Source organism: Podarcis erhardii (assembly GCF_964252035.2).
Source record: "Podarcis erhardii genome assembly, chromosome: 6".
NCBI lineage: Eukaryota > Metazoa > Chordata > Lepidosauria > Squamata > Lacertidae > Podarcis > Podarcis erhardii.
Window position 1 is genome coordinate 23,956,553 of NC_138510.1, and position 24,715 is coordinate 23,981,267.

Sequence of the window (24,715 nt, forward strand, 5' to 3'; positions counted from 1 at the left end):
TGATTCCTGTGTGATAGCTGTGGGGCTTGGGGAACATATTTCAATCACTTTGTAGACACTTCTCTTGCCATTTTATATGTTGTTTTGCTGTGAGGAATGCTCTCTAGGCCAAAGACAGGATAAATGTGGGCTGATGCGTCTGTTAAGTACTGGAAAGTTTATTTTTAGGCAACCTACAGAAGATGAAACAGCTCCCATCCAAGCCCTCCCCCAAAAAACAATCCAAATGCTGCCACACATATGGTCCACAGCTGGTTTTCTGACATATTACCCCCTCCCCCAAAGTAATACTATATCTACATTTATAAAACACCAGATGAAAGGCAGAAAAGATGAGTCATGTCAAAGGGACACCAGGGAAAAGGATGACCATCAGCAGACTGGAAAAAGAGGCCTAAACTTCTGTTTTGGGCAAAGGTTGCCAATGGTTACAAATGCAGCTGTAAGCGTCACCAGGCCCACAAAATTAAGTCCAGGCTGGTTAGAAAAACTATATTCAAAGCCAGAATCTTCCATTTGCAGTTTTATCTATTAATTGAGTAGATCAGAGAATGATCAAGTAGTCACTTCTGAAACAATCACAGGGCACCTGTTGGAGCTGCTGCTGGGTATTGCTCAGCTAGAACTTACCCACGATAGAGCCCTTCTTGGTGGTGATTCCCTGTTTGTAGAATTCCTTCCCTAGTGAAGTCTCTCTCTCTCTCTCTCTCTCTCCCATATTAACATTCAGGAGGAATTTTAAAATGCTCCTATTTACCTAGGCATTTGGTGGCTGAAAGATACTGTTCCCAGCAACCTTGAAATTTTCAGATGTGAGGGTATGTGGTTGTTTTAAAATGTTTTTAGATGGTCTTAATGTTTTATACCTTTTTTTAAAAATTAATTGTACTGTTTTATTACTTTGCTGCTTGCTGCCCTGAGATCCTTTGGAAGAAAGTACAGCATAGAAATTTAGTAAATAATAATAACACTCCAGAATACCATCAACACCAACTGTGCATTAGGTAATCATCAACCAACTCAGCCAGGAATTTGTATCCATCTCCAATCTAACCATAAATCTTGTGAGCCTTATTATTGTTAGATTAAACTAGTCTTTCAATAACCTTTAAATTTTTTTTTTTTAAAACCTAAAGAAAAGACAAGAGGCAAAAGGTAGCCATTTTCAACTATTCGAAGGGATGTCACAAATTTGATGGAGAAAATTCATTTTCTATTGCTCCAGAGGGTGGGAACAGAACCAATGGCTTCAAATGAAAAGGAAATTGGATTTAAACTAAATGCTAGTCTGATTTGAGATGCTTGACAGTGAGACAATGAGCCTCAGAAGGTATTGACAATCCTTAATTGGATATTTTTAATCAGAGACTGGATGGACAAAGAACAGGAGGGGATCTCAAAGGCCATTTGTCCTACTCCTTGAAAGAAGAAAATATGTTGCATCCCCAATAGGTGGACCTCCATCCTCTGCTTAAAAAAAATACCTTCCAAGGTAGTCTGTTTCAGTTGAAGAGCTAATGCCATCAGGAAGTTTTTCTTAATGCTAAGCAGAAATCCCGGATCTTGTAATTTTAAGTTTTTTGGTGATCTCCTTTCCTCTGGAGCAACATAAAAACAAATTTGCTCTACCATCTTGTGCAATACCCTTTCAAATATCTGAAGATGGCTTTCCAGTCCCCTTTTAAACACACCCAACTCCTTCAACCTTTCCACATGGCGTGACCTCCAGGGCCCTCACCATCTTTGTCACCCCCCTCTTCTGGACACCTTCCAGTTTGTCAATATCTTTCTTAAATTACCAGTTTGCAGAACGAGCAATTTCACTTTTTCGCTCTGCAGATAAGAACGCCTTACCATTCTGTGTGTCTTTGGAATGGGAAGGATAATGGCCAGTACGCAGATGAGTTGGAAAATGGCACCAAAGAAGAGGCCATAGTGCAGGATGTTCTCCATGAACGTAGGCTCTGGGATTTCAGGGGGTGAGAAGTCTAGCTCAGCAGCCATTGCACAAGTCCACAAGTCCACCTTCAACAATTTCCGTTCTGCTTTTGCAATGAAAAGAACAAACTTCATTTATTAATTGCTATTTATTGTCTGTAAGTGGCTTTGAGATTCATTTGAATGAAAAGCGGCACAGAAATACAATTAATCTGGGAAATTGCCGCCAGTCGGGAGTAGAATATACTGGGCATGATGAGCAAAAAGCCTGACCTGGTATAAGACAGGACCTCTATGTTCCTGTGTGTGTTTCTCTGCTAGCAGGATAGTTTCATTTCAAGTTAAGCTAGAAGGATGATTTTTATGTCTGAGTGGAAAAATCTGTGTGACTTCCTTCCCACCCACTTCAAACGCTACATTTGTTTGCTATCAGAACTGTCAAGTTGAAAACCCCATTTTGGAAAACGCTCCCACTGATCCCATGAAAGGTTCCAAGGGAAATATTTTTGATGCCTTGCCTGTGCCTCCTGGTGCAGCAGCACGTTTGCTTCCACTGTCCTAAACCCACTCCCCATTTCCAGAGGGTACATTTTTAAAAAGAAAGAACACAAGCAATAAAATAACACATCATGACCTACTTCCCCTCTTTCAGCCTCTGTGAAAGAACCAAACTAATTGCTAGTTATTCTGCGGACAGGGAAAGCGGCACTTTAAAGGCAGTTAGGAAAGAGAAAGAGGTAGGGATGGAAATAAATTATTATTAATAATAATATAGGTCAGTGGGTTAGAATAATAATAATAATAATAATAAGCTCAGTGGGTTAGAGCATGGTGCTGGTAACGCCAAGGGTGCAGGTTCGTTCGATCCCTGTATGGGACAATTGAAATTTCCTGCATTGCAGAGGGTTGCACTGACTAGATGATCCTCAGGGTCCATTCTATGACACCTGAGGTTGATTTAATGCAAGCCCAGCTTGGGTGCACGGTTTGCACCAAGCTGCATGCATCGCCTAAAAACAGAAGAGCTTTTCTTTTCTCCCCCACCCCCTTTCATCGCAGGCGTGGAGCTGGAAACCTCCCCCCGCCCCCCCATTCCCGTACAAAGCTCTCCTAGGCGCCCCCTAAGGCGCCTCGCCCCACTCCTTCTGCCCCACCAAAGCGCAACCCTTACCTGCCGCCCAGCCTCTGCCCCCGGAAGTGCTTCTGATCTCGCTAGGAAGCGCTTCCTGTTCCAGCGACCCTAGCAACCGCCGCCGGCGAGGCGTTGCCAAGGAGGCCGCGCCTCCCGTCCCACGGTTCAGGCTCGCTTCTCGACTGGGAAAATGCTAGCTCCTTAGGCCAAGAGCTTCTGAGCTGGTGCAGAGTGCAACTTTCGGGAACTGCAGCGCCTGATGCTTTCACTTGACCTGAAGCTGTTTAGCCGTCAAACCTAATGGGCAGAGGTTGCCTTTGCCCTGGGGCTGCACTGCCCCGAAATCTATACCTAGCGATGTGCAAATGTTTTAAATCTACAAACCGATCAATTAGCGAACCTAGAAGTGCAAAGATTGGGGGAGGGGGAGGAATCACTTGTCCTGGAAACTGGGACCGACCCACGTAGCAAAGCGGGATGCGCCCCTGCTAACTCAACTGACCTTGAAATCAAGTCAGGAGCCAGCCATTTTCTCTATTTGTCAGGTGATGCTTTTGTACCTGCGAGATGCCCCTATCCAGATTTATCACAGATTCGAGATTTATCACAGCTGCGTCAATGCACAAGCAGGCAGGGTGGCGTATAGACCATGTGCGAGCACTTCCCCATATATATATGTATACACACACACACACACACACACACGTGTGTGTGTGTGTCGTATTGCAATATGTTAATGGTGGTGGAAGCTAGCAAGAAGTGCACCGGGCCATTTTGAAAATTGTTTGGGAGAGGGGCAGAAAGCATTACTTGGCATCACCTTGCTGCAAAAGGACTTCTCCGTGAGCAGCTGGAAGAAACAGGATGCCAAAGGGAAGAGGCTGGCGGCATCAGGGGTTGAAGTCTGCCGCTGGTGCTATGTGGTGCCTAATGCAAATTCCTGGGAAGGTCCAGCTATCCCACAGCCACTTTGAAATATTGCTAAAAAACAAGGTGACAACATTTGTCTCAGCCACATATTGGCAAAATGTAAAGTAATAGTGATACAACTGGAATACCAACAAACTGTTAAACAGTGACATCTGCTGGTGAGTAGTGGTGGTCTTAAGATTTCAGAAAATGCTCACTCGGGTTTCCCTGCCTTCATTTGAGAAAGTGGTCTCTGGTCCATGAAAGCTTATGCTGAAATCACTTTGTTAGTGTTTAAAGTACTGTAAACCTTTGCTGGTTTCGTTCATTTATATTTCCAATCCATGCCAGGAAAGAGATGTGTGGCAGGTGACAAGATTCAAAACAACAATTTAACTACCCTACTAAATAAAATGCAAAATATTATAGTACAGTGGTACCTTAGGTTACATATGCTTCAGGTTACACACTCCGCTAACCCAGAAATAGTGCTTCAGGTTAAGAACTTTGCTTCAGGATAAGAACAGAAATTGGGCTCTGGCGGCACGGCAGCAGCAGGAGGCCCCATTAGCTGAAGTGGTGCTTCAGGTTAAGAACAGTTTCAGGTTAAGAACGGACCTCTGGAATGAATTAAGTTTTTAACCCGAGGTACCACTGTACTGAGTAAGAGTTGATTGTGTCATCCTCACTCAGGCTAATCCGATCTGCTTCCATACTAGACATTTTATCCTGAATTGGTATCATTCACTCTTAAAAACACCATGCAAGTGTAGCATACTAAGATACGTGTTCAAATAGTTTAAATGTGGGAGAGTATTTGAGGATCAGTGAATTCACAGCAAGCTGAAGTCTAGGATGGTTGTGATTAAGCATAGTAATATCCTAGACCTGTTCCATCCAGCTAATGGTATCAATTAGCACCAATTCCACCCCAGCTGCCATTTTATGCTCACTTTATTTATTTATTTTTATAAAATATTTATTTTGGTTTTATATAATGAAACAGATATTACAATCGAACAAAACAACAGAGAAATACAATAAAAAACAACATAAAAACACAGTATAAAAACATATAACAGAAAAAGTAAAAAAGAACAAAAATTAAAGAAAATTTAGTTTTTTAATTCTTATCTTTATAACCCTCTTTCCTGATTTCCTCACATCTCCCTTTCCTGCGTTCCCCTTTACTCAATCAAATTTAGCAGCTCCTTACCCTCTTTCAAATCTTAATCAATATTATACATTCCAACCAATTATGTCTTCTATTTTCCCCATTTTATGCTCACTTTAACCCACTTTGCTTCCCTTCACTTTCCATACTCCAAGCTCTCTCCACACCACTCAAAACACAAACACCAAGAATTGTTTTTTGCAAAATGCCTTCAGCTGACTATGTTTGCATTTCCTTTTTCCCAGCAGACCCCATTGAGCTTTGAAATGAGCAAGAGAAAGGCAATCTTAGATATTGTTTCAAACTAGAAAGCAGCTTAAGACCAGCTCTTTGTTCCACGAACCTTATTGAAATGACAACCCATATACTCCACAAACAGTGGAGTGGGTATAGCTATAGAGTATATGGGTTTGGGCCAAAAGCAGTACAGAAAACATTAAAGGGCCAGTTCCAGTAGTGCCAATGGCTAGGAGAAGCAGCCAGGAGCTGCTTAAATACGGTAACATTGTTGCATGCCACCCCAGTCTCTGAGCGGTGTAAGATTCCTAGGGTTCCAGGCACTTTCCCACAGTCCGTGTTTCCTTTGGAATGAGGCACAGCAGAGACTGTGGTGTCTTTATGATATACTGGTTTATTTACACATATATACAACCTGAATCTGTGATGGAGAGTTTCACAGCAATAACACCCCAAGAGGGTCTTGATCAGGCTTCCTCAACCTTGGCCCTCCTGATGTTTTTGGCCTACAACTCCCATGATCCCTAGCTAGCAGGACCAGTGGTTAGGGATGATGGGAATTGTAGTCTCAAAATATATGGAGGGCTGAGGTTGAAGAAGCCTGGTCTTGATTCTCCCATAGCCACAGCCTTGGATTTAAGCAGAAATCAGGTGTGTCTCTGACTACCTGGCTTTTACTAGTGCTGACAGGCTGGCTGCTATGACCACCAAAATTTGCAGATTATCTCCAGTGGAATGGAATCACCAGTGAAAATGGTCAGTGGGATACTCAATGACATAAGGCTAGGACAAAACAACAACAACAAAACTAAACACTCAACATTTATTGAATTTCATATCTTCAGAATAATTTCATAAACACACACAAAGAGCCAATCCGTTAGTTAGATGACATAAGGATAGGAAAACCAACCAACCAACCAACCTTAATAACACATTCAACATTCAATGAATTTCCTATCATATTACCATGCACAAAGGGTTGTAGAGGGTAAAATCAGGATTCAGAAATTGTTGTTATATTAAATTTATATACTGCTGTTTTTCGGACAATCTCAGAGTGGTTCACAAGATAAAAATAAAAATAAATGCAAGTTTCTTCATTAAAACCTATTACAATAAATTGAATGTTTTGGATGTATCCTAATTCATTCTTGTAAAAATCATGAAGGTCTATATTTTAACCATGTGTACATTGTGGAGTATATGATTTCCATTTTAATCTATTTGCCCATGTTAAGGAGGACCACAATAAATGATAAGAGTCTTTAATAGCATAAGCTAGGATACTAGATGATAATGTGGAATGAATGCTGAAGACGGGGGAAACTCCAGCTGAGAAGAGATTTGGGGATTTCGTTGTAGCTGCTGCTTGGAGATAAGAAGTGAGGAGCTGAAAATATTGCTAGCCTTCTGGATTGAAGCAAAGTATTATCGACCAGCATTTTATGTCCAGATTGGCTTATTGGAGTGTATAGGTGCAAGAGGAGCTCACAGGATTATTATTTTTAAAAACTCTTTAAAGCATTTTTTTAAAAAAATGCAGGAGAATGAAGGCATCAAGTCTAAGAGAAAATCAATATCTGAGAATTACAAGGTGTTTTCCTGGATTCTGTTCTGTGTTACTGGCTGGTTGATGTTTTGCTGTCTGCTTAGCCCCCTGGGTGAAATGCTGTTCGTGGTGTAAATTGAGGTAGCTCTAGCAACTGAGGTCTAACAGCCTCTCTCAACCTAGTGCATTCCAGATGTTTTGGGCTACAATTCCCATCAACCCTAGCCGGCATGGCCAATGGTCAAAGATGATGGGAGTTCTAGCCCAAAACATTTGGAGAGCACCAGGTTGGGGAAGGCTGGTCTAACAGCTAAGCCAGGTGCAGAAAGTAGTATAATGGAACAATTCACATGAGTTTAGGCTGCAATGTGGGACAAAGAGTGAACACTGAAAGGCATGATTAGATTCTGATTGAATCACATGCTACCAACACTAAGCCATGCACTGGCTTGCTTGATGTAAGCAGTTAGTATAAACCGAAAAAGCTCTGAGGCAGGGCAAATAACAACAACAACAACAACAACAACAACAACAACGATGATGATGATGCAGTGGTACCTCTGGTTACGTATTTAATTTGTTCCAGAGGTCCGTTCTTAAACTGAAACTGTTCTTAATCTGAAGCACCACTTTAGCTAAAGGGGCCTCCCGCTGCCGCCACACAACTTCTGTTCTCATCCTGAAGCAAAGTTCTTAACCCGAGGTACTATTTCTGGGTTAGCAGAGTCTGTAACCTGAAGCGTATGTAACCCGAGGTACCACTGTAATTTATTATTTATACCCCACCCATCTGGCTTTATACCCCGCCCCAGCCACTCTGGGTGGCTTCCAACAAAATATTAAAATACAGTAACGCATCAAACATTAAAAGCTTCCCTAAAGAGGGCTGCCTTCAGATGTCTTCTAAAAGTCTGGTAGTTGTTGTTCTCTTTGACATCTGGTGGGAGTGCGTTCCACAGGGCGGGTGCCACTACTGAGAAGGCCCTCTGCCTGGTTCCCTGTAACTTGGCTTCTCGCAGTGAGGGAACCGCCAGAAGGTCCTCGGCGCTGGACCTCAGTGTTCGGGTAGAACAATGGGGTGGAGATGCTCCTTCAGATCTGAATCTAGAGATCTGAACATCTTGCTGCAACTCAATAGTGTAGGCAATCTCATTTGTTACTATGGTGCTGCTGGGCACTGTCTGAACATGGCGCAAACCAGCACATTTGATTGCAACCTCCTGAAGACATGTATTGGGTTGTCTGACAGTGTTGAAACCTTGCTGGTTCTTAAGTATGACCTATTGAGCATGAGCTTTGTTTTATCTGTGGGTTTGTCCCCAGTGAGGAACTTTAGATGCATTATTTGCCTGGCATACGGCTGCTGGTGTTTGCAAAGGACCAAAGTGTAAAATACTCAGCTTATGCCAGCAGGCAACAGGGGAAAAAAAATCAATAAATAAAGGAGAACCAGTGTGGTGTAACAGGTTGAGTGTTGAACTATGACCTGGGAGACCGGGGTTCAAATTCCAACTCAGCAATAAAGCTCAGTGGGTGACTGTAGTAATGTTGTGGCACACCCACCTTCTTCACCCATCCTACAATCCAGCGGGACCCATTTCAGAGAGGGAAGGTGGTGCCACAGCATTTACTTTTCAGGACAAAACACAACAAAAGGGGTAGTTGCTGCCACCACTCCCTTGTCCAGGGATAGCCCAGAAGGTTAACCCAAGGGAGAAGGTTACTCTTCCTTGTTGCCAGCTGCCCCACCCTGCAATTGCTTCCACAAAATGCAGGCAGAAATTCAACAGGTTCCACAAATTACAGGCAGGAATTCACAGGTTCAGTAGGAGGCTAAGTGCTCAGACTTTGGATTCAGATTTTCCCCAGAAAGGCACACAGAACAAGATAGGAAAAACCTTTTTAAAAATTTATTTAAAAAACAAGATTAAACATACTTAAAAGTAGGCATATCTCTTATATGGTTCAGACAGGAAAATAACATTGTAAAGCATCGCTAGCTAAACGTACTTACAAAAAAAAACACCCGAGAACACAAGAAAAGTTAGAGCAGTTCGTAAAGTTCTCGGCTGAATCCGCATCTCAGGAAGACAATAGGAATTCTTCATCACAAAGAACACACATATGAATGTAGCAAGGCGACTGTCAGCATGGCGGTAAGCCTGACAGAAGGGTGGATGCACTGCACGCTTGCAGGCACCTTTCCTAAGTTTTTTATCCTTTAAAACCCCATGCATAATCGGAACCCCAAGGCCAATCAGAATTTCTGATTAATCCAAAATTTACCAATGGTCCTGAGCTGGGTAATAATTCAGCGGGTGACAGCTGAAGCTTGTTTGTCAAGACCAAAAGGTTCCTCCCAAACTTTTCAGAGACACAGCAGACCCTCCTTTCTCCTGTAATGAGGCTTGATAGCCCTTGTTCACACAGGGACGGCACTTAGTAACCAGGTGTTAAGGTAAAAGGTAAAGGGACCCCTGATCATTAGGTCCAGTCGTGGCCGACTCTGGGGTGCGGCGCTCATCTCACTTTATTGGCCGAGGGAGCCGGTGTACAGCTTCCGGTCACTAAGCTGCTTCTGGCAAACCAGAGCAGCGCAGGGAAACACCGTTTACCTTCCCGCCAGAGTGGTACCTATTTATCTACTTGCACTTTGATATGCTTTCGAACTGCTAGGTGGGCAAGAGCAGGGACTGAGCAACAGGAGCTCACCCCGTCAAGGGGATTCGAACGGCCGACCTACTGATCGGCAAGTCCTAGGCTCTGTGGTTTAACCCACAGCGCCACCCACATCCCTAGGTGTTAAATCACCACTAATCAAACCAGGTGTTAAATCACCACTAATCAACTAGAAGTTTTCCTTTCTGCAGATGCATGAGATAAGTATTCACACTCCCAGAGTCAGTCAGTCTACAGTTTAAAGCAACAAGGACACATTTCCCATAAATCCTTTGGCCTTTGGTTCTCCCACAGTGCTTCCTTCAGCTTGACCAAAGTTTGACTAACAAAAATCTCCTAACTTCACTACAGTGACCTTGGGCCAGTTACTATCTCTCAGCCTGACCTACCTCACAGGGTTGTTGAGAGGGGAAAATGTGGAGGGGAGAACTCTGTACACCACCTTGAGATCCAGGGAAGGAAAGACGGTGTATAAATGTGAAAAATGAATAAGAAGATAGCAATGCTGATAAAGAGAAAATAATAATATTTCATGAATCTTTTAACAAGAGAGACAGGAAGTAATATTAATGGTTAACCCTTGCTCATTGTTGATCTTAAGGTGGCCATGTGTCCTACTTTAGAGAGGACAGTCCTCTGTTAGAGGACGGTCCTGACAGCTCTTCAATTTGAAGTCTTTCCCACCACATTGTTTTTTCTCTCTTTAAAATACAGTAATTATTTCTGGATTTGTGCTTTTTATGCAAATCTGCACCCTCCTTTTTCCTTCTTTGGGTGACCTGTCAACAGTCATCCTAGTTGGCATTCAGATTGAAATGTTCATTTTAAAGAAATGCAAAGCTTATCTAATAAAGCAAATTTGTCTTTTAGTAAGCCCAGTTAGGATGCTAAACACAGCTATTTGAGTGACTGGAAGGTAATTGATTCTCTGACGTTCAGGAGCTTGCAGGTTTGATGAGGGAGTGAATATATAAAAGAGAGTGCGGCAATACCCACAACAGCTAGAGACTCGCCACTCTGGTTAGAAAAAGCTGGATAGGATTTTCTCTATTTCCTGGGACACAGCAAGAATCAGAAGTATTGTCAGGCAAGCAAGAAGGCCAAGAACAAGGTTGCAGACTTGAGAGGACCATTTTCCTGAAGGGAGCTGTAAGTTAACATTTTGTTTGTTTGTTAATGAATAGACGCTTCATGGTGGAAAAGTGAATTAACTATTCCTGTCTGCAGGATGCTTTGTATATTGATTAAGATTGCAGTCTTGCGCATGCATTCTTGGGAACAAATCTCACTGGACTCAACAGCATGTTTTTTAAAGCAAACATGCATAGGATTGGGTTGTAAATTACAGAGTTAAATATTCCTAACTGGACTCCAACTACGCAAATAATTCTAGGATATTTCAGATGATTTGCAAAAGCAATCTGGACGTATACTAGACAGGTACTTAATCTGGATATGAGTTGGAATTTATTAAGTGCTGGTAAAAAAAAAAAGAAAAGAAACCTGCTGTTTAAAGCTGCCATTTACATTTTATTTGTAATTCTTTGTCTCTGGAAAGTAAGTGGGTAAGTAATATTGTTCTAGCTACTCATTTGCTTATGGACAAAAAGAAAAGTGAGTTGCAGAGATATCTGGTTTATTAAAGATAGAAGGCACAAGAGGAGATGGCATTTTACTGAAAAAAACTTTCAATAGAGTAAACTTTTGAAATGTAGGCAAAAATCATAAAATCCAGTGGCAGCTAAACTTTTTTTAAAAAATTTTTAAACTATGCCTTTGGAATTTATTTCATTCTTAGGCAGCTATTTTGTGTATTTTGTGTTATGATGGTGTGTGCCAGGTCTTAGCCAAAGTTTACTCAGAAGCAAATTCCACTGATTTCAAATAGATTTTCTGACAAACTATGTCTAGGACTACAGTCTTCATCTGACATGCACAGCATTTTTTTTTAACCCTGAAAATACTACAAGGCTAAAGGAGTGCCTTACATATCTTAATCTCACAATGCTTGCATTGCTTACCAGACTGATTTAGTAAAATCCATGCCATAGTCAACAGCAGTTTATCTGCTTGTCTGCCTCTGCCTACCATTTCGTCATTATCTCTACAACTAGATTCTGCTAGGACTCACACCAATTACAGAAGTGCTAAAAAATTAACAGGAATAAATTTGTGTTTCAGGATTAAAGACTTTTGATTTGAAAGAGGATTTAAGCTACCATAGCATCTTCAGTTTCTCAAATGACATCTTGTTGGACTGTCAACTCTGCCCCATTCACTTAGGTAGAGAGAGATTGAAATCCTTTACCTTCTGAAACATCAGGATGCTTAGACTCAAACCTTGCCCTCCAACAGATGAGTAATGGTGATGAATAAAAGTGTTGTTACTGTTTCTACTGCTACTTCTGAAAACTTAAGAGTTTTCATGGCACCTTATGCACAGATTGGGTCCTGCCATCTTAAGTTCACCGGTACAAAATTAGGTGCTCCCAACCCATTCACAGGAAGATTAATGTGACCACAATTTTTGAACAGGGAATGTCGATGAACGGAAATAACTGGGATGGAAAGAAACAGAAGTCTATTAAGAGTTCAGCCATACAGCCCTGAAAATCTAAATGTTACATCCCCTGAAATGCTCACAATGGTTTTATTGTGTGAGGCTGCTTCCCCTGAGTCACTTATCTATTGGAAGCATCCGAGTTGGATGTTTCCAGACTACACAGGGTTGTAGATCAAAGGCGCAAAGAGTCATTTTGAAAATGGACTCTCTTGCCCTTTCTATTCCTCTCTACTATTGAAAGCTAGCTCAGTTGAAGTGACGGCAGTTCCAGAACAGTAGGCAAGAGATCTAGCTTGAGGCTGCACCTGTCTGCAGCTTTTCAGCTATACTGAGAAATAATAGCTCTGTATGCTTTTGTGTTTGTGTGGCAGCAACTCCCTCTATCTCTTATGTTCTGGTTGTAAGTGCTTATGTAGTCAAAACAACCACCATCACTTACAAAAGGGAGGTATCAGCCAAGTTTGCAGAAATATAAAACATTTTTTTTTTGGGCGGGGGGCGAGCCTAAGGCAGTGAAATATTGCAAAACAATTCAGGGGGACTGAGCATACTCAGTGCCCACACTGATTGTTGTAGGGTGAATACAGCGGCATCCTGCTGCAGGTCCCATTTGTATCAACATATTTCTGAAACAGGCATCCTTTTGGAACTTGTATTTTACTACAGGCTACAAGAGGCTCTACAATGGGGCTTTGATTCTTCCCACTCCCTTCGTCACACAAGGGTTGGAAGACTGAATATCAGCTCAGCAACTGTCCTTTAGGTCAGTTACTCCAAACTAAGGCTGCATATACACACAATAACTTCAAAACACATTTAGAGCGCATTTCCCCCCTTCACAGAATTTTGGGCACTGTCATTTTTTAAGGGTTGCTTGGAGTAGTAACTCTGTGAGAGGCAAACTATGGTGCCCAGCATTCTTTGAGGGAAAGAACATGCTTTTAAGATTTTGTGAGTACATAGCCTAAAGCACTATTCCTACTTTATTTACCGGGGGAAAAATGACTGCATAGCGGCTATGACTAAAATACTGCCATGAGGCTACTTATGCTACTCTAATGAAGCCAAGTGTTCTCTCTCTCTCCCCCCCTCTCCCTCTATATCTTTGCAGATTGCCCCAGAAGAGTGAAGAATGCTGGACAGGGCTGTTCTTCTTCTCTTCCTCCATTTCATCATGTGTTCCCTCTCGTCTCCTCTCTACCCAGCACTCAGGTGCGCATCTTCTCTCTCACCTTCCTGCCTATTGAAAACATGAGGTTTGACTTGACCTTTGTCATTCACAGTTAGTGGCCCTATCTATCTAAAAGGGCAGGTGAAGAATAGTTGAAAAGCATCTCGTAACAAATCTACTCTCCATCTTTCTCAAAGATTACAGGCCATCAGAATTTGGTGGCCACTGCATTTTCCGAAAAGGCCTGGGTTTTCTCTTACACCACCAATATAATTCCTGAAACAGAGGTTTTTCCCTGTGATTAGGGCTATACATATACTACCTTACAAACATTTAAGAACACAGGGAGCTAGCTGTCTTTGTTCATCTAGCCCAGCAGTCCACAATTTTAACTGCTGCCTTCATTTGTCTCACAAGCCTTACCAGCTTGTATATCAGGAGAAATTTCTCTGCCTGGCACAACAAGATGCATAGCTGGGTTTTTTTGTTTTGTTTTTGCTGCATGACCACCCCCTACCATTGTCTGCCAATTCTCGTCTCCATATACCATGCCATCAGAAACATGCGTATTGCAGTTTGGGTATTTTCTGCTTTCTCTTGATGTGTTTCAGATATAGTCCACTCCCCATTTCTGGCAAGGCAGTGAGCTTTCAACTGCAAGAAAGTGGTCCAGTGCAAAGCCACAACCTCTCAGTAGAGGAGCAGGAGGAGGAGAACTTCCTCACCGATCCTGCTGAGAAAAGGTGGGTATATCAGCACCCCACGTCCAGTAGTCAAAAGTGGCAAATTAGAATATAAGACCCCCCTCCTGGATTGAAAAGGCCCATCTAGTCCAGCATTCCCATTTCAGGCAAGCTCACAAGCAGGACATGGATATGACAACTTCCCCAAGCTGTTGCTTCCTAGAAAATGGTATATACTGGTATACTGTCTCCGAACATGAATGCTCTACAAAATAAATTTGCCTAACCTCAGCACTCAGGAGGGTGATATAGGTCAGTAGATAGACTGCTCAGTGAAAAGAACCTGCCCTGTTTATTTATTTCTTAAAATGTATATACATCTTGATTGTAAACAGACAAACACACCCCTCAAAGCTGTTTACAAAAAGAATAAACCAATGAAGTTAAAAACAATTTAAAACCTAAAAAACACTTTGAAATAAATAAGCTAAAAAACCCAATTAAAACATGTGTCAATATTGTGCATGTTTGGATAGACTTGGCTAAACAAAACCATTTTTTGCAGGCATGAAATAGTACAGTCAAGGCACCAGCCTGATGTCTATAGGAAAGTACTTCCAAATTTTGTGCGATGCCACACTAAAAGATTGATTTCTTACAAATGCAGAAAGAGTATTATGTGCCTGTGCCATTTCAAAGAGTGGGAGCTGCAACCAGTAAATCTGTGCCCTCATTCATAACCTATGTGCTGTTTCTCACTCTCTCACACAGTACACTTTGTGCTGCACCCCCAGTTCCTTCAAGCAATCTGCCAGTGCCAAGAAGCACATAGCTCCAACAGGAGTAGTTCTTAATCCACTTTAATAGCATGGGAAGCTTCCTGTTCTCAGGGACGATATATGTGAAACTGCTCTTGCCATCCAAGTAAAGGGAGGAAGCCATCATTTGCATGTTGTCCCAGGTAGGCGCGGATAAACAAAATGTCTGTGTTTTGTTAGGATGCAGCGCCATGCAGATGCAATATTTACTGATAGTTACCGCAAAGTTCGGGGTAAGATGTCAGCCCAGAAGTTATTGCAAGGCATCGTTGGGAAAAGACTCGGGTAAGTGGAACTTTATTACATATTACTTTAGTTGTAGCAGTCTGCTACATATAAGGCATAGGGTGCAAGCTCTGTGTGTTTCGATTAGGCACAGAACCTGTGATTGAAAAGCTCCTGCCTAGACATGTCCTGGCAACACAATTGGCAACAACAAGGCAGATTCATTCTTATAGTAATACGCCCATTATATTTTGAGCCACATTCAGCCCTGCACTGGAGGGAATCTCCTGTACATTTACAAAAATCTGGCAGCGTAGCCAATAGCATAAGCATAGAACTTAAGATGTAAGTCCTCCGAGTGATTTTTAACACACATGAACATTCAGTGCCAATTGCTAATGGCTTTTATTCTTGATTTGCCTCCTGCAGTTAGTAAATTCCCAATATGCCCCAAAGATATTAATTGGAAAGTACACACGGGTCCCACTAACTGAACACAATGCCTTCTCAGGAAATTGTTCATTATGTGAGTGCTTGTAATAATGAGTTGCCAATTTTCATTGATTCCTATGGGAAAATTTCTGATGTCTTCTTGACAATGGAAATTTGGCCCCAAAATGATGAAAAAACCTAGGAAAACTCTGAAACATTCCAAAAGGCAAAGAAACAAGGGAAAAAATGCTTTAATTTTTCCCATCTCCCTCCCTCCCACCCACCTAAGTTTTTGGCAAAACAGCTGCTGACGACTAGCAAAACACAAAAGCAAGGCTTGTTTGAGGCTGCCTGTTTGTTTACAGTACTACACGCAGGTCCAGCTGTTTGGATATCTTAATATTCAGTGTGTATAGTGAGGTTTGGGTACTAATTCCTTTTCTTATAATGAGCATTTGCATAGCGGGACCTGAGTGTATTATTCCTTCACAAGCCAGTAGTGCAAGTGGCCTTTCAGCTGTTGCTGGAGTCCAAGCCCCATCTATCCAAATAAGCAGAGCCAGCCCAAGACATTTTGGCACCTGAGGTGAACTACAAAATGGCACCCCCACCAAGGAAGAAGGGGTGAGTGAAGATCTATATTGGGAACAAGGGTGAGAGGAAACCAGCAGCACCTCTGATTTACCAAGAGGTCACTGTAGAGGCAGCACTGAGATCTGGTCAACAAGGGAGCATGCCATTGTTGTTGCTATTAGAAGCACCGGCAGGCAATATATGCCTTGGAAGCTCCTGTGGATCCTGCCACCTGAGGCAGTTGCCTTTTCTTGCCTTATGGTTGGGCTGGCCCTGCAAATCAGCATGACCAGTGATCAGGGATGATGGAAGTTGCAGTTTAGCTAGGTCTGGAGGGCTACAAGATCCCCATTCCTGCATTAGAGGAAGATATTGCTACACTTATTAAACTTTAAAGCAGGGGCAGAAAACCTGTGGCCTTCTAGATGTTGCTGCACTACACCTCCCATCAACCATGACCACTGGTCATGCTGGCTGGGGTGATGGGGGTTGGAATCCAACCATATGCAGATGGTCATGGGTTCCTTCTTTCTTGCTTAAAGCACTTTTAAATCATTCTAAATCACAGCCAATCTTTCAGCTGAAAGTGTTCTCACCCTTTATCTATGTTGGGTGGGTGTATATGAGGCATGTTATTGAAGACAGGTCAAACAACTTGTTCATGGTCAATCTGAAGTTCATAACTAAGCAGGGGCTTCAAGACCTTCCACTAATCTACATCGTGCTGATTACAGGGAAGGCAACCTGGGGGATGAGGAACACGAATTCATGACCCGGAGGCAGTCTGACAGCATCCTGATGGGCAGTCGCTATCACCAGCAGATGGTACTGAGGAATTTCTTGGGAGCCATGTTGCAGAATCAAAGGTTAGTATACAGATTCCCTTGGGTTCATGAGGTTGTAGGGAGAGTGGGAGAACAAGAGCTTTGCATGCCCAAAGAACAGGAGCTCCTAGGCCCAAAAGATCAGGTAGCAAGTGATGGAAAAGAACTCTGTCAAAAGCCTGTAAGGACATGTTACCAGTCAATAATGGTCAAGATGGGCAGGGAGTCTGAGAGCTTTGTATGCTCCTATGGCGTAATCCTGTCCCGCTGCAAACAAAATGGTTTACATTACATTAAGTTGTTTTATTTCTATTTCCCCACCTCAGGTCTCAAGATATCAATGATGACCACTTGGAAGATTTTGTCAGTGTCCTAACCAAGCTAATGGAACTGTAAATAAGCTTTGTCCTGCTTCATTCTGGTCAGTGCCACTCCCGGAGCACCCTGCTCTTCTTTCTGCTTCTGAAGCAGTACAAAGAAACAGACATATTACTATGTGCACCAATACTGTCCAGAATGCCATCAGGAAAACAAAGTGTGAGGGACTTCTGTTCCCTGTGCTTATTACAGTTTGACTGTTGAATATGTAGCCTCACTTCAGTTTGAAAATAAATGCCCCTAATGTATAGCAATCATATATATCCCAACTCTTTTTTTCCTATACAGAATTACTGCATAAAGGCACAGAGTTGTGTGGTATCAAATATTAGCCATGGGGGCCTCTGCCAATGAATTAATTGGGAACTGACCTTGGGATTCATTGGAAAGCATATGACTGACTTCTGATTTCAGGACCATGGACAGCTTTTACCCAGCACTATGTGCTGCTGCTAGAAATAAAGGGAACATCAACCAACCAAATGACTACAGCCAAAACAATTAGCCAAACCTTGGAATATAAGGAAAATTCACTGCACCATCAGAAATGATCAGGGAGGAAAGGCTTAGGAGACCAAAAAGGAACACACATGCAAGGAAAGTGGTAAAAAGTAGAAAAAGCACTTTCATCTAGATTGCCATGACTACTGCAAAGGCCAGGGCTGCTATCCGGAGAATTCTTTCAAATATGCACAAAAAGTGTGCCCAGATATAATAGGGCAGGGACTGGGAAACTTTTTGAACCTGAGGGCTGTGCATCAGTGGTAGGTGGAGCAACAAATGTGTATTTTACCTTTGCACAGAACTCTCTATTCTCCATACAGGCAAGCAAAAGGCATTATCAGAGTTCAAAAGGACACATTTCAGCCAGTGGCTTGGGGAGGGTGTGTGGGTGGGGAGAGTCCAAACAACCAAGTGGCCTGTACAGACACAAGTCATAAGCCAGGCTGCACATCTGCAAACCCCTCACAAATTTACAGTTCATTTTGTCTCATCCTCTTTATTCAATAAAGGAGACAATAGGAAAACAAATTCTTGGAGCCTGACAGTTTCTAAAATCCTTGGTGGCAGGCAGGTTTTTATGCCATAACTCAAAGCACTTAAACAGTCAGTTAAATACAAAATGTGGGGAATTTTTTTTTCTTAAAAAAACAAAAACAAAAAAATCCAACAAAATTCTTTTCCGTATTAGAGGCAATTCTTTTCCGTATTTTAAACTCTTCTTCGGCTCCTTCCCTCTGGAGCTCAAACTGGATTTCTTTCAAGTTTTTCTTTTCTTCTTGCATCAGTGAGTTCTGGAAGGACACACAGAAAACTTGCAAAATTAAAAATGCAGATGCAGAATAACAATTCCATGTATTAAGTAGATGCCCTCCTTTTTGGGCACAGTGAATATATAAATTTAGCATCGTAATGAAAATTATGAAGCCTGATTCAGGGATGGCCAAAAGCTTGAAGAATGCACAAAACATGCACTAAAATGGTGTTTACGGTAAAACATGTAAATTGTTATAGCCCAGTCTACGGATGCTTATTCAGATGTCAGCTCCTACTGTATTTAATGGGTATTCCAACTAAGTGTGCACAGAATGGCAGCCAATATTGAGTTATTAAAACTTAACTATTAGGACAAAATAAGGCAAAAACTGGTTTTTACTGATCAATATGAACTGACCATTATCTTTCTGAGCCCCAAGTGGTATAGTATAAAGTACATAAAGAACACCTGCATCTAAAGGATGAGGGTGATGGGTTACTAAGATAGCAAGGCTCTAAATTCTGAAATCCAACATGCAATGTGACTGGACAACGGAAATAGGAATAACACACATATAGATGCATTTCTGATGCATTAAAATGTTGCTGGCAAGAAAAAACACCCATGCAAATATCTGCTTTTAGCTATGGCCCAGAGCATAATACTGAAAGCAACACGGTTTCTTAGATATTCAGTAAGATTGGGATACTTCTCTCCTGGTAGCTTCATGTCTTTCCTTTGGCAAGTGAAGGGTGCTGCTTTCAGTATATTCAACAGAATGATAATAGTAACCCTAATTTTGTAATACAAGAGATTATCATCACCCCTCCTCAAAATATATACATGGAGGATTGTAGCTAAGGCCACGTAGCATATTTGGGCCCATACGTTCTTGAAAATTTAAGAAGGGACTTCTGTGAAACAACTTCTTAAGTATCTGTGCTTTCAGTATGCGGACCTAGGAGCAAAACCCAGAATTTACAAGAATATTTGCTTACATTATAAAACAAAGGAGAATAAATGGCCTGTACATTCCTAAGTTTTATATCCACAATGTAGATTGGCTTCAAAATATTTCATCCATGTTGGCACCCTGTGTTCACCACAGAATCTGAGAAGCAGTGCTGAATTTGGCATCTTGAAAAAATCTTTCATTCTCAAAGAAAAAACTTTCTAGCCCTCACTGCTGTATTAAAAAAAGAACTTTGAAATATGTGGGCAGTGGGCTGGTCAAAACATGGAAACTTATAAGACAGCTTTCAGTGCTCGAAGTTTCACTGCCCTGTACAGTTCTCACACTCTCTTCTATTACCCATTATCATTTCTATCTGATCTGCCTCCAGTCAACATACCATATTCTTTCAAAAACAAATCTGAGTAGCAAAATTAATACATTTACTTAACTGGTACAACATATTCTGATTGCAGAATGAGGAGGGGGTTTTTTTAAGCAAAGAGCATGAGTATTTTGGCACCTAGCTTTCAGCTTCTAAGCTATTATATGCTTAGAAGGCTCTCCAAGTTCCTTTTCTCAGACCAGGCAGAATGAATGGATAAAATATGAGAAATGAAGGTGTTACACACATGCAGAGGGGGGAAAAATCAAATAGTGTGCCAGCCAGCCCAATTTCACATAGTATCTCAGGGCAGAGATGGGATATATCCACCACATGAAAACAACAGTCGATTTGTGAGACTTTGTGGTCAATCCAGACTCAAGCTTCCAAGTGTCTCAACTGTTCAAAGCCACAGGTGTGCAATCTAAATAAATATGAATATTCTTTACTTCTGCGAAGTACTTTACTTCTGGCAGATGGAGCCACAGCCATCCTGATGGGAGATTGCCTGGGAACCACATGTACATCCCCCTGGGCTCCAGGATGGAAGAAAGGTGGAATATAAATACATGAAATTTAAATGAAATAATAAAATAAATCTGGTATCTGCCTGACTGGAAAAGTAGAAGGGGAAACAATATGTGGGATACTGGGCAGTTGTGTGTGTGTGGTGGAATCAAGGATGACTGTTCTGCAGACTTTTAGGTGAAATCCTGTGCTGCTGGACCTAGTTACTGATGCAACACACAGGTATGATACTAAAAAGGCAGTTTAAGTCAGATCTGCAATTCAGTAGATCACTTGAGCCTCCTCAGTCCATTAATGCAAGGAAAGCAGGATATTTAAAAAAAATTGGATTTTGAACAAGTATTTAATTTTTAACTGATTAATTAACAAGCAGAGGTTTAAATTAAAACTTTTTTAAAAATGGTAAAGAGCCTTACTAAGCAAGAATGCTTGTGTAAGATGGCCATTAAGACATTTACGCAGGCTTGGAACACAACCAAGGTATCAAGGAGGAATCTGAATGGTGAGATGATAACTTGTAAATGAAACTTAATTTAAAAAATGTGCCCCTTGCCAGGTTCAAAGGCATACAAGGTGGGTGGAAAGAGGTTTCAGGTGAGGTTATGTTGGCTCAGGGAGAGGCGGCTGACGAGCATGAAATGGAAGCAGCTAGTATGGCTGGGCAACAGGCAACATCCAAGGACCCTTACTTCTAGGAAGAGCTGGTCACTAGCACAACCCCCTTTTACCGCAGTGTTCTATACTTTGCCAACCTACTGCTCTGTTCTGCAGCGATCCTGCCAAAAGGAGAGATGGGGAAAAGGTTCAGAGAGGACAGTAAAGGCAAGGACAGCAACGTTGCTCAAGGAACAGACAACACAGAGAAAAGAGAAGCATGCAGGCAGCAAAACCAGGCCTTCCAGAAACTCTACTGAGATATGGGTGAGCATCGAGGACTGCCACCCTTTTGCGACATGTTTAAAGAGAATTCTTGCCCACAGACATGGGTTCAGGTGACGCTGGCCTGGGCAAAGCCATGTAGATAGCAGTTTTACTACATGGACTTTTATTAGACATTTGAGGATAAACTGAATTCTTTTATCTGTGTTGACAGCTAAATAACTATTTTAAGTTTTTAATAAAGAAAGGAATTGCAAACTTGATGCACCATCAAAACATGCCCAAAGCATTTTGATTATCCTTTCGAGCTACTAGAAGCCCTGGAAGAAACAAAACAGAAACTTAGGCCTGCTTTTACTTTTTTACTACCTTCACCACCACAGGAAGCCAACTGAAACTACATCTGCAAGCTGTTTTGTCTGTGTCAGCTTTGCTGTGCTGATTGACCTCAACTGGTTTCCCTCCGCACCATCCCTGACAACATTTGATGGCCACATGGAAGCCAAGCCGACATGTTGAAGTGGAAACACCCAGAATGGCTTACCAGGCTGAGAAGCAGTTTCTAGCTGACTCCATGCTTGCAGTGCAGAAAGGTCCCCTTCTGCATTTCTCTCAGTCTCCATAATAAATGCTTATAAGACAAGGTAGCAGTTCCTGGTTCATTTATACAACATTAGGATATCCTAAGTCAGAGGTGTCTACTCTGTGGCCCTGCAGAAGCCCTCCATTAATTACTGACATCACAAGCCAGTATGGCAGATAGGCATCTCTACCCGTATTCTATCACTTAAGAATGTCAGCTCAATGTTCAGCTCTGGACTTCTTCCTAACACCCCACATTTAAATGATTGGTCTGCTACTCAGCCAAGCTCTCTTCAAGGAGACAGGCTCTGTTGTAACCCCCACTTTGGTCGCCTTACCTTTTAACTGCTTTATGAGCCAACATTCTGTTGCCTGCTAGGAAAGTGAGGCTTCCCAGGATAGCCAGATACTTCAGGGTCTGAAACATGTTGAGTTGAGTCCAGTACACGTACATGAGCCCCAACATTGCTAGGAAAAGGCAAGGCATAGTGGGTGAGATTAAATTTGAAAAGGAGGTACATAATAAAAATCCACAGCAATGGGCAGCATACGATAACTGCATATTAATTCCCAGTGACTGGGTATTCCTGTCAATGTCTGGACCTTTGGAAAGGAAGACAATAATAAGCCTAAATATTGAGAAAAGTGCTAAGACCCCAAACCAACATCGCAAGCTGTCTAAACAACACTCTATGCTTCTTACAGTAGACAGGTAACCAACATCCCTGCATGTATATGGAAGAACCGAGAACTCTAGACTAGAAAAAATGAGTCAGACGCTATAATGAAACTTGCTACAGCTGATGCATAGACATATTGAAATTAATGGACCTAACTTAAGTCATGTTCATTAATTTCAATTGGTTTTACTCTTGAGTAATAATTAGTTGACTAGCACCCGCTGACTGACCAGGAGGAATTCAACACAGCACTATGGCAATTATTCCACAAGCGCCTGTAGTTCAGCTTGCCAGACAGAACAACCCCCCTTCTCCTCCCTCTGGAGGGTTCTTCTGACCCCACCCCGAGGCAATCGGGTGGGGGGTGGGGGAGCTCTGTTGCAGTAGCAGAAGCCCTTGCATGAGCTACCACTAACAGAATGAATCCAACCCAGAATTTCTAAAATAGTGGCACTGCTTTTTCATTTCACCAGAAAAATATGAAGTGATGTAGAATGTTAAAAGGAGTTTCCCCAGGATTTTAAAGGACAGTATGCCTCTCAGGAACACCAGGAATTACAAATACATGTTTCTTTATTTATTAATTACCCACCTTTCACCATAAGGTCTCAAGCGTGGGTTACAACAATTTTAAAATATAGTATTAAAACCAGTTTAAAACAAATTATAGTAAAGAGAAAAGGGTAGGTTCATATTTGTGTGTGTGTGTGTTTGTGTATCAGGTGCCAAAGCCATGTCCTGTAAAGGCAAAGCAATGTTCTCTGAAATAAGTTGCAAAGAGGCAACTGTCCTCTTTAGGCAAATAAGCGATGCTAGAAATTGGCTGCAGAGAACCTAAGCTTTGGCACTGAACAAGGAGCATAAAGATAACTTAATGTTTTAAATAAAGGGATATAAGGAGGCATCCCTCAAGCCTCTCTTGCCAGAATTGTGGGCAGACCAAAGGATAAACAACTGAAATGAAAACTCTGAACGCGCTGTGCTATCAAATGCATCTAAATGGAAGCAAGAGAAGCCCAGTCTAATGACAGCTGTTAAAAATGATGGGTGACATGTGTTTCTGAAAGATTGGAGAAAGGGGGGGAGGAATGAAGCGCTATTATGCCCATTATCGCTAATAGGTTGTGAGGCACTTTGTCATCAGGCTCCTGCCTGCAAAGCCTACGTGGAAAAGGATAAATAGGGAGGAATTTCTATAGCACTTACTTGCATGACCCAGGTGAAAGATAATGGTGCTTGGAGCAAAGCTGAAGTTGGAAATGTTGGCTCCGATCTTTATCCACTGAAAAGGTACAGAACATACTTTAGACAAAAAGCCCCGAGGACAACCAAATCCAGATCGTACCGACCTTTTCCGAAACAAAATTGACCTTCAGAAATGCTTCAAATTATATAGTGTGTGTGCAAATGCTCACCCTCCAACACATTAGATTTTTCAATTTCACTCAGAAAATAGCATTTGTTTAAGATATGTGGCCCAGCATTCAAACATCTAATTGATCGCCACGTAAGTCTGGGGTCTCCCATATGGAGGCAGAAATTTGGGAATGTAGAGATTTAGCTAGATGATCCTCAGGGTCCCTTTCCAACACTACAATTCTATGATTCCAACAGAGCTATATAAGGGGGATAGATTTACTGTAGATATGTTAAGGTGGTGATTTAGATATACAACCTGATGCTCTGCAGATCACTACACAGCCTGTCACTCCTGACTATTGGCCACGCTTGCTGAGTGTGATGGGAGCTGTAGCCCAAATAATACGGAGGGCACCAGATTGGGCAAGGCTGAGTTTGCAGCGTTACTGGGCAGCGAGCACTAGGACACACTGCAAAAAATGCTGGCACTGCCCCTTGAATATCTTGCCATAGAGTTGCACTACCTGTGCTAGAAGCTGAGGAGGTGGTATCAGTTGTCTGAAGGCTATACATTGGTCTGGATATGAGAAACTTACCAGAATAAAGAGCAAAAGCAGTGGGGAGAGTATCATGGCTGTGAATGTGTTGGACACCACGGTGGGAGGCCTCTTCTCAGGTTCTCTGAACAAGTGCTATAAAGAGGAGTTCATGGATAAAATGTGTAAGAAGGGTAACCCTGGAACCAGGACATCCACCCACATCAAAATGATACATTCTGGAATCTACACTGTTGCACATTAAAGC

At 42.0% G+C, this 24,715-nt stretch overlaps 3 protein-coding genes across 4 annotated transcripts in view; 1 reads left to right on the forward strand and 2 right to left on the reverse strand.

The window, feature by feature from the left end:
* Nucleotides 1-24,715, reverse strand: part of MANBAL (mannosidase beta like) — a 353,967-nt gene that overhangs the window by 4,223 nt on the left and 325,029 nt on the right. The window contains exon 2 of the mRNA XM_081868205.1: nucleotides 1,855-2,042. Coding sequence (XP_081724331.1) covers nucleotides 1,855-2,004 — 150 coding nt within the window. The 5' untranslated portion in view covers nucleotides 2,005-2,042. The remainder of the gene's footprint in view (nucleotides 1-1,854; nucleotides 2,043-24,715) is intronic.
* Nucleotides 9,963-17,547, forward strand: GHRH (growth hormone releasing hormone). Its single transcript, XM_081868165.1, has 6 exons — nucleotides 9,963-10,770; nucleotides 13,296-13,396; nucleotides 13,967-14,098; nucleotides 15,037-15,141; nucleotides 16,821-16,952; nucleotides 17,237-17,547. The coding sequence occupies exons 2-6, from the start codon at nucleotides 13,317-13,319 to the stop codon at nucleotides 17,304-17,306; spliced, it is 519 nt and encodes a 172-aa protein (XP_081724291.1). The 5' UTR covers nucleotides 9,963-10,770; nucleotides 13,296-13,316; the 3' UTR covers nucleotides 17,307-17,547.
* The window catches only part of RPN2 (ribophorin II), a 29,156-nt gene continuing 22,709 nt past the window's right edge, over nucleotides 18,269-24,715 (reverse strand). Inside the window, exons 14-18 of one of the 2 annotated variants that reach the window (XM_081867708.1) lie at nucleotides 24,508-24,603; nucleotides 23,759-23,834; nucleotides 22,211-22,340; nucleotides 21,101-21,187; nucleotides 18,269-18,583 (exon numbers count right to left, since the gene is read on the reverse strand). In XM_081867708.1, coding sequence (XP_081723834.1) covers nucleotides 21,136-21,187; nucleotides 22,211-22,340; nucleotides 23,759-23,834; nucleotides 24,508-24,603 — 354 coding nt within the window. In that variant the 3' untranslated portion in view covers nucleotides 18,269-18,583; nucleotides 21,101-21,135. The remainder of the gene's footprint in view (nucleotides 18,584-21,100; nucleotides 21,188-22,210; nucleotides 22,341-23,758; nucleotides 23,835-24,507; nucleotides 24,604-24,715) is intronic. The other variant, XM_081867709.1, reaches the window with a different exon arrangement.

What these genes read in the sequence shown, in the direction of transcription:
- GHRH (XM_081868165.1), top strand. Translation starts at nt 13,317, where the DNA reads ATGCTGGACAGGGCTGTTCTTCTTCTCTTCCTCCATTTCATCATGTGT. An exon ending in CCTCTCTACCCAGCACTCAG is followed by an intron (nt 13,397 to 13,966) that starts GTGCGCATCTTC and finishes GATGTGTTTCAG; the next exon opens with ATATAGTCCACTCCCCATTT. An exon ending in ACCGATCCTGCTGAGAAAAG is followed by an intron (nt 14,099 to 15,036) that starts GTGGGTATATCA and finishes GTGTTTTGTTAG; the next exon opens with GATGCAGCGCCATGCAGATG.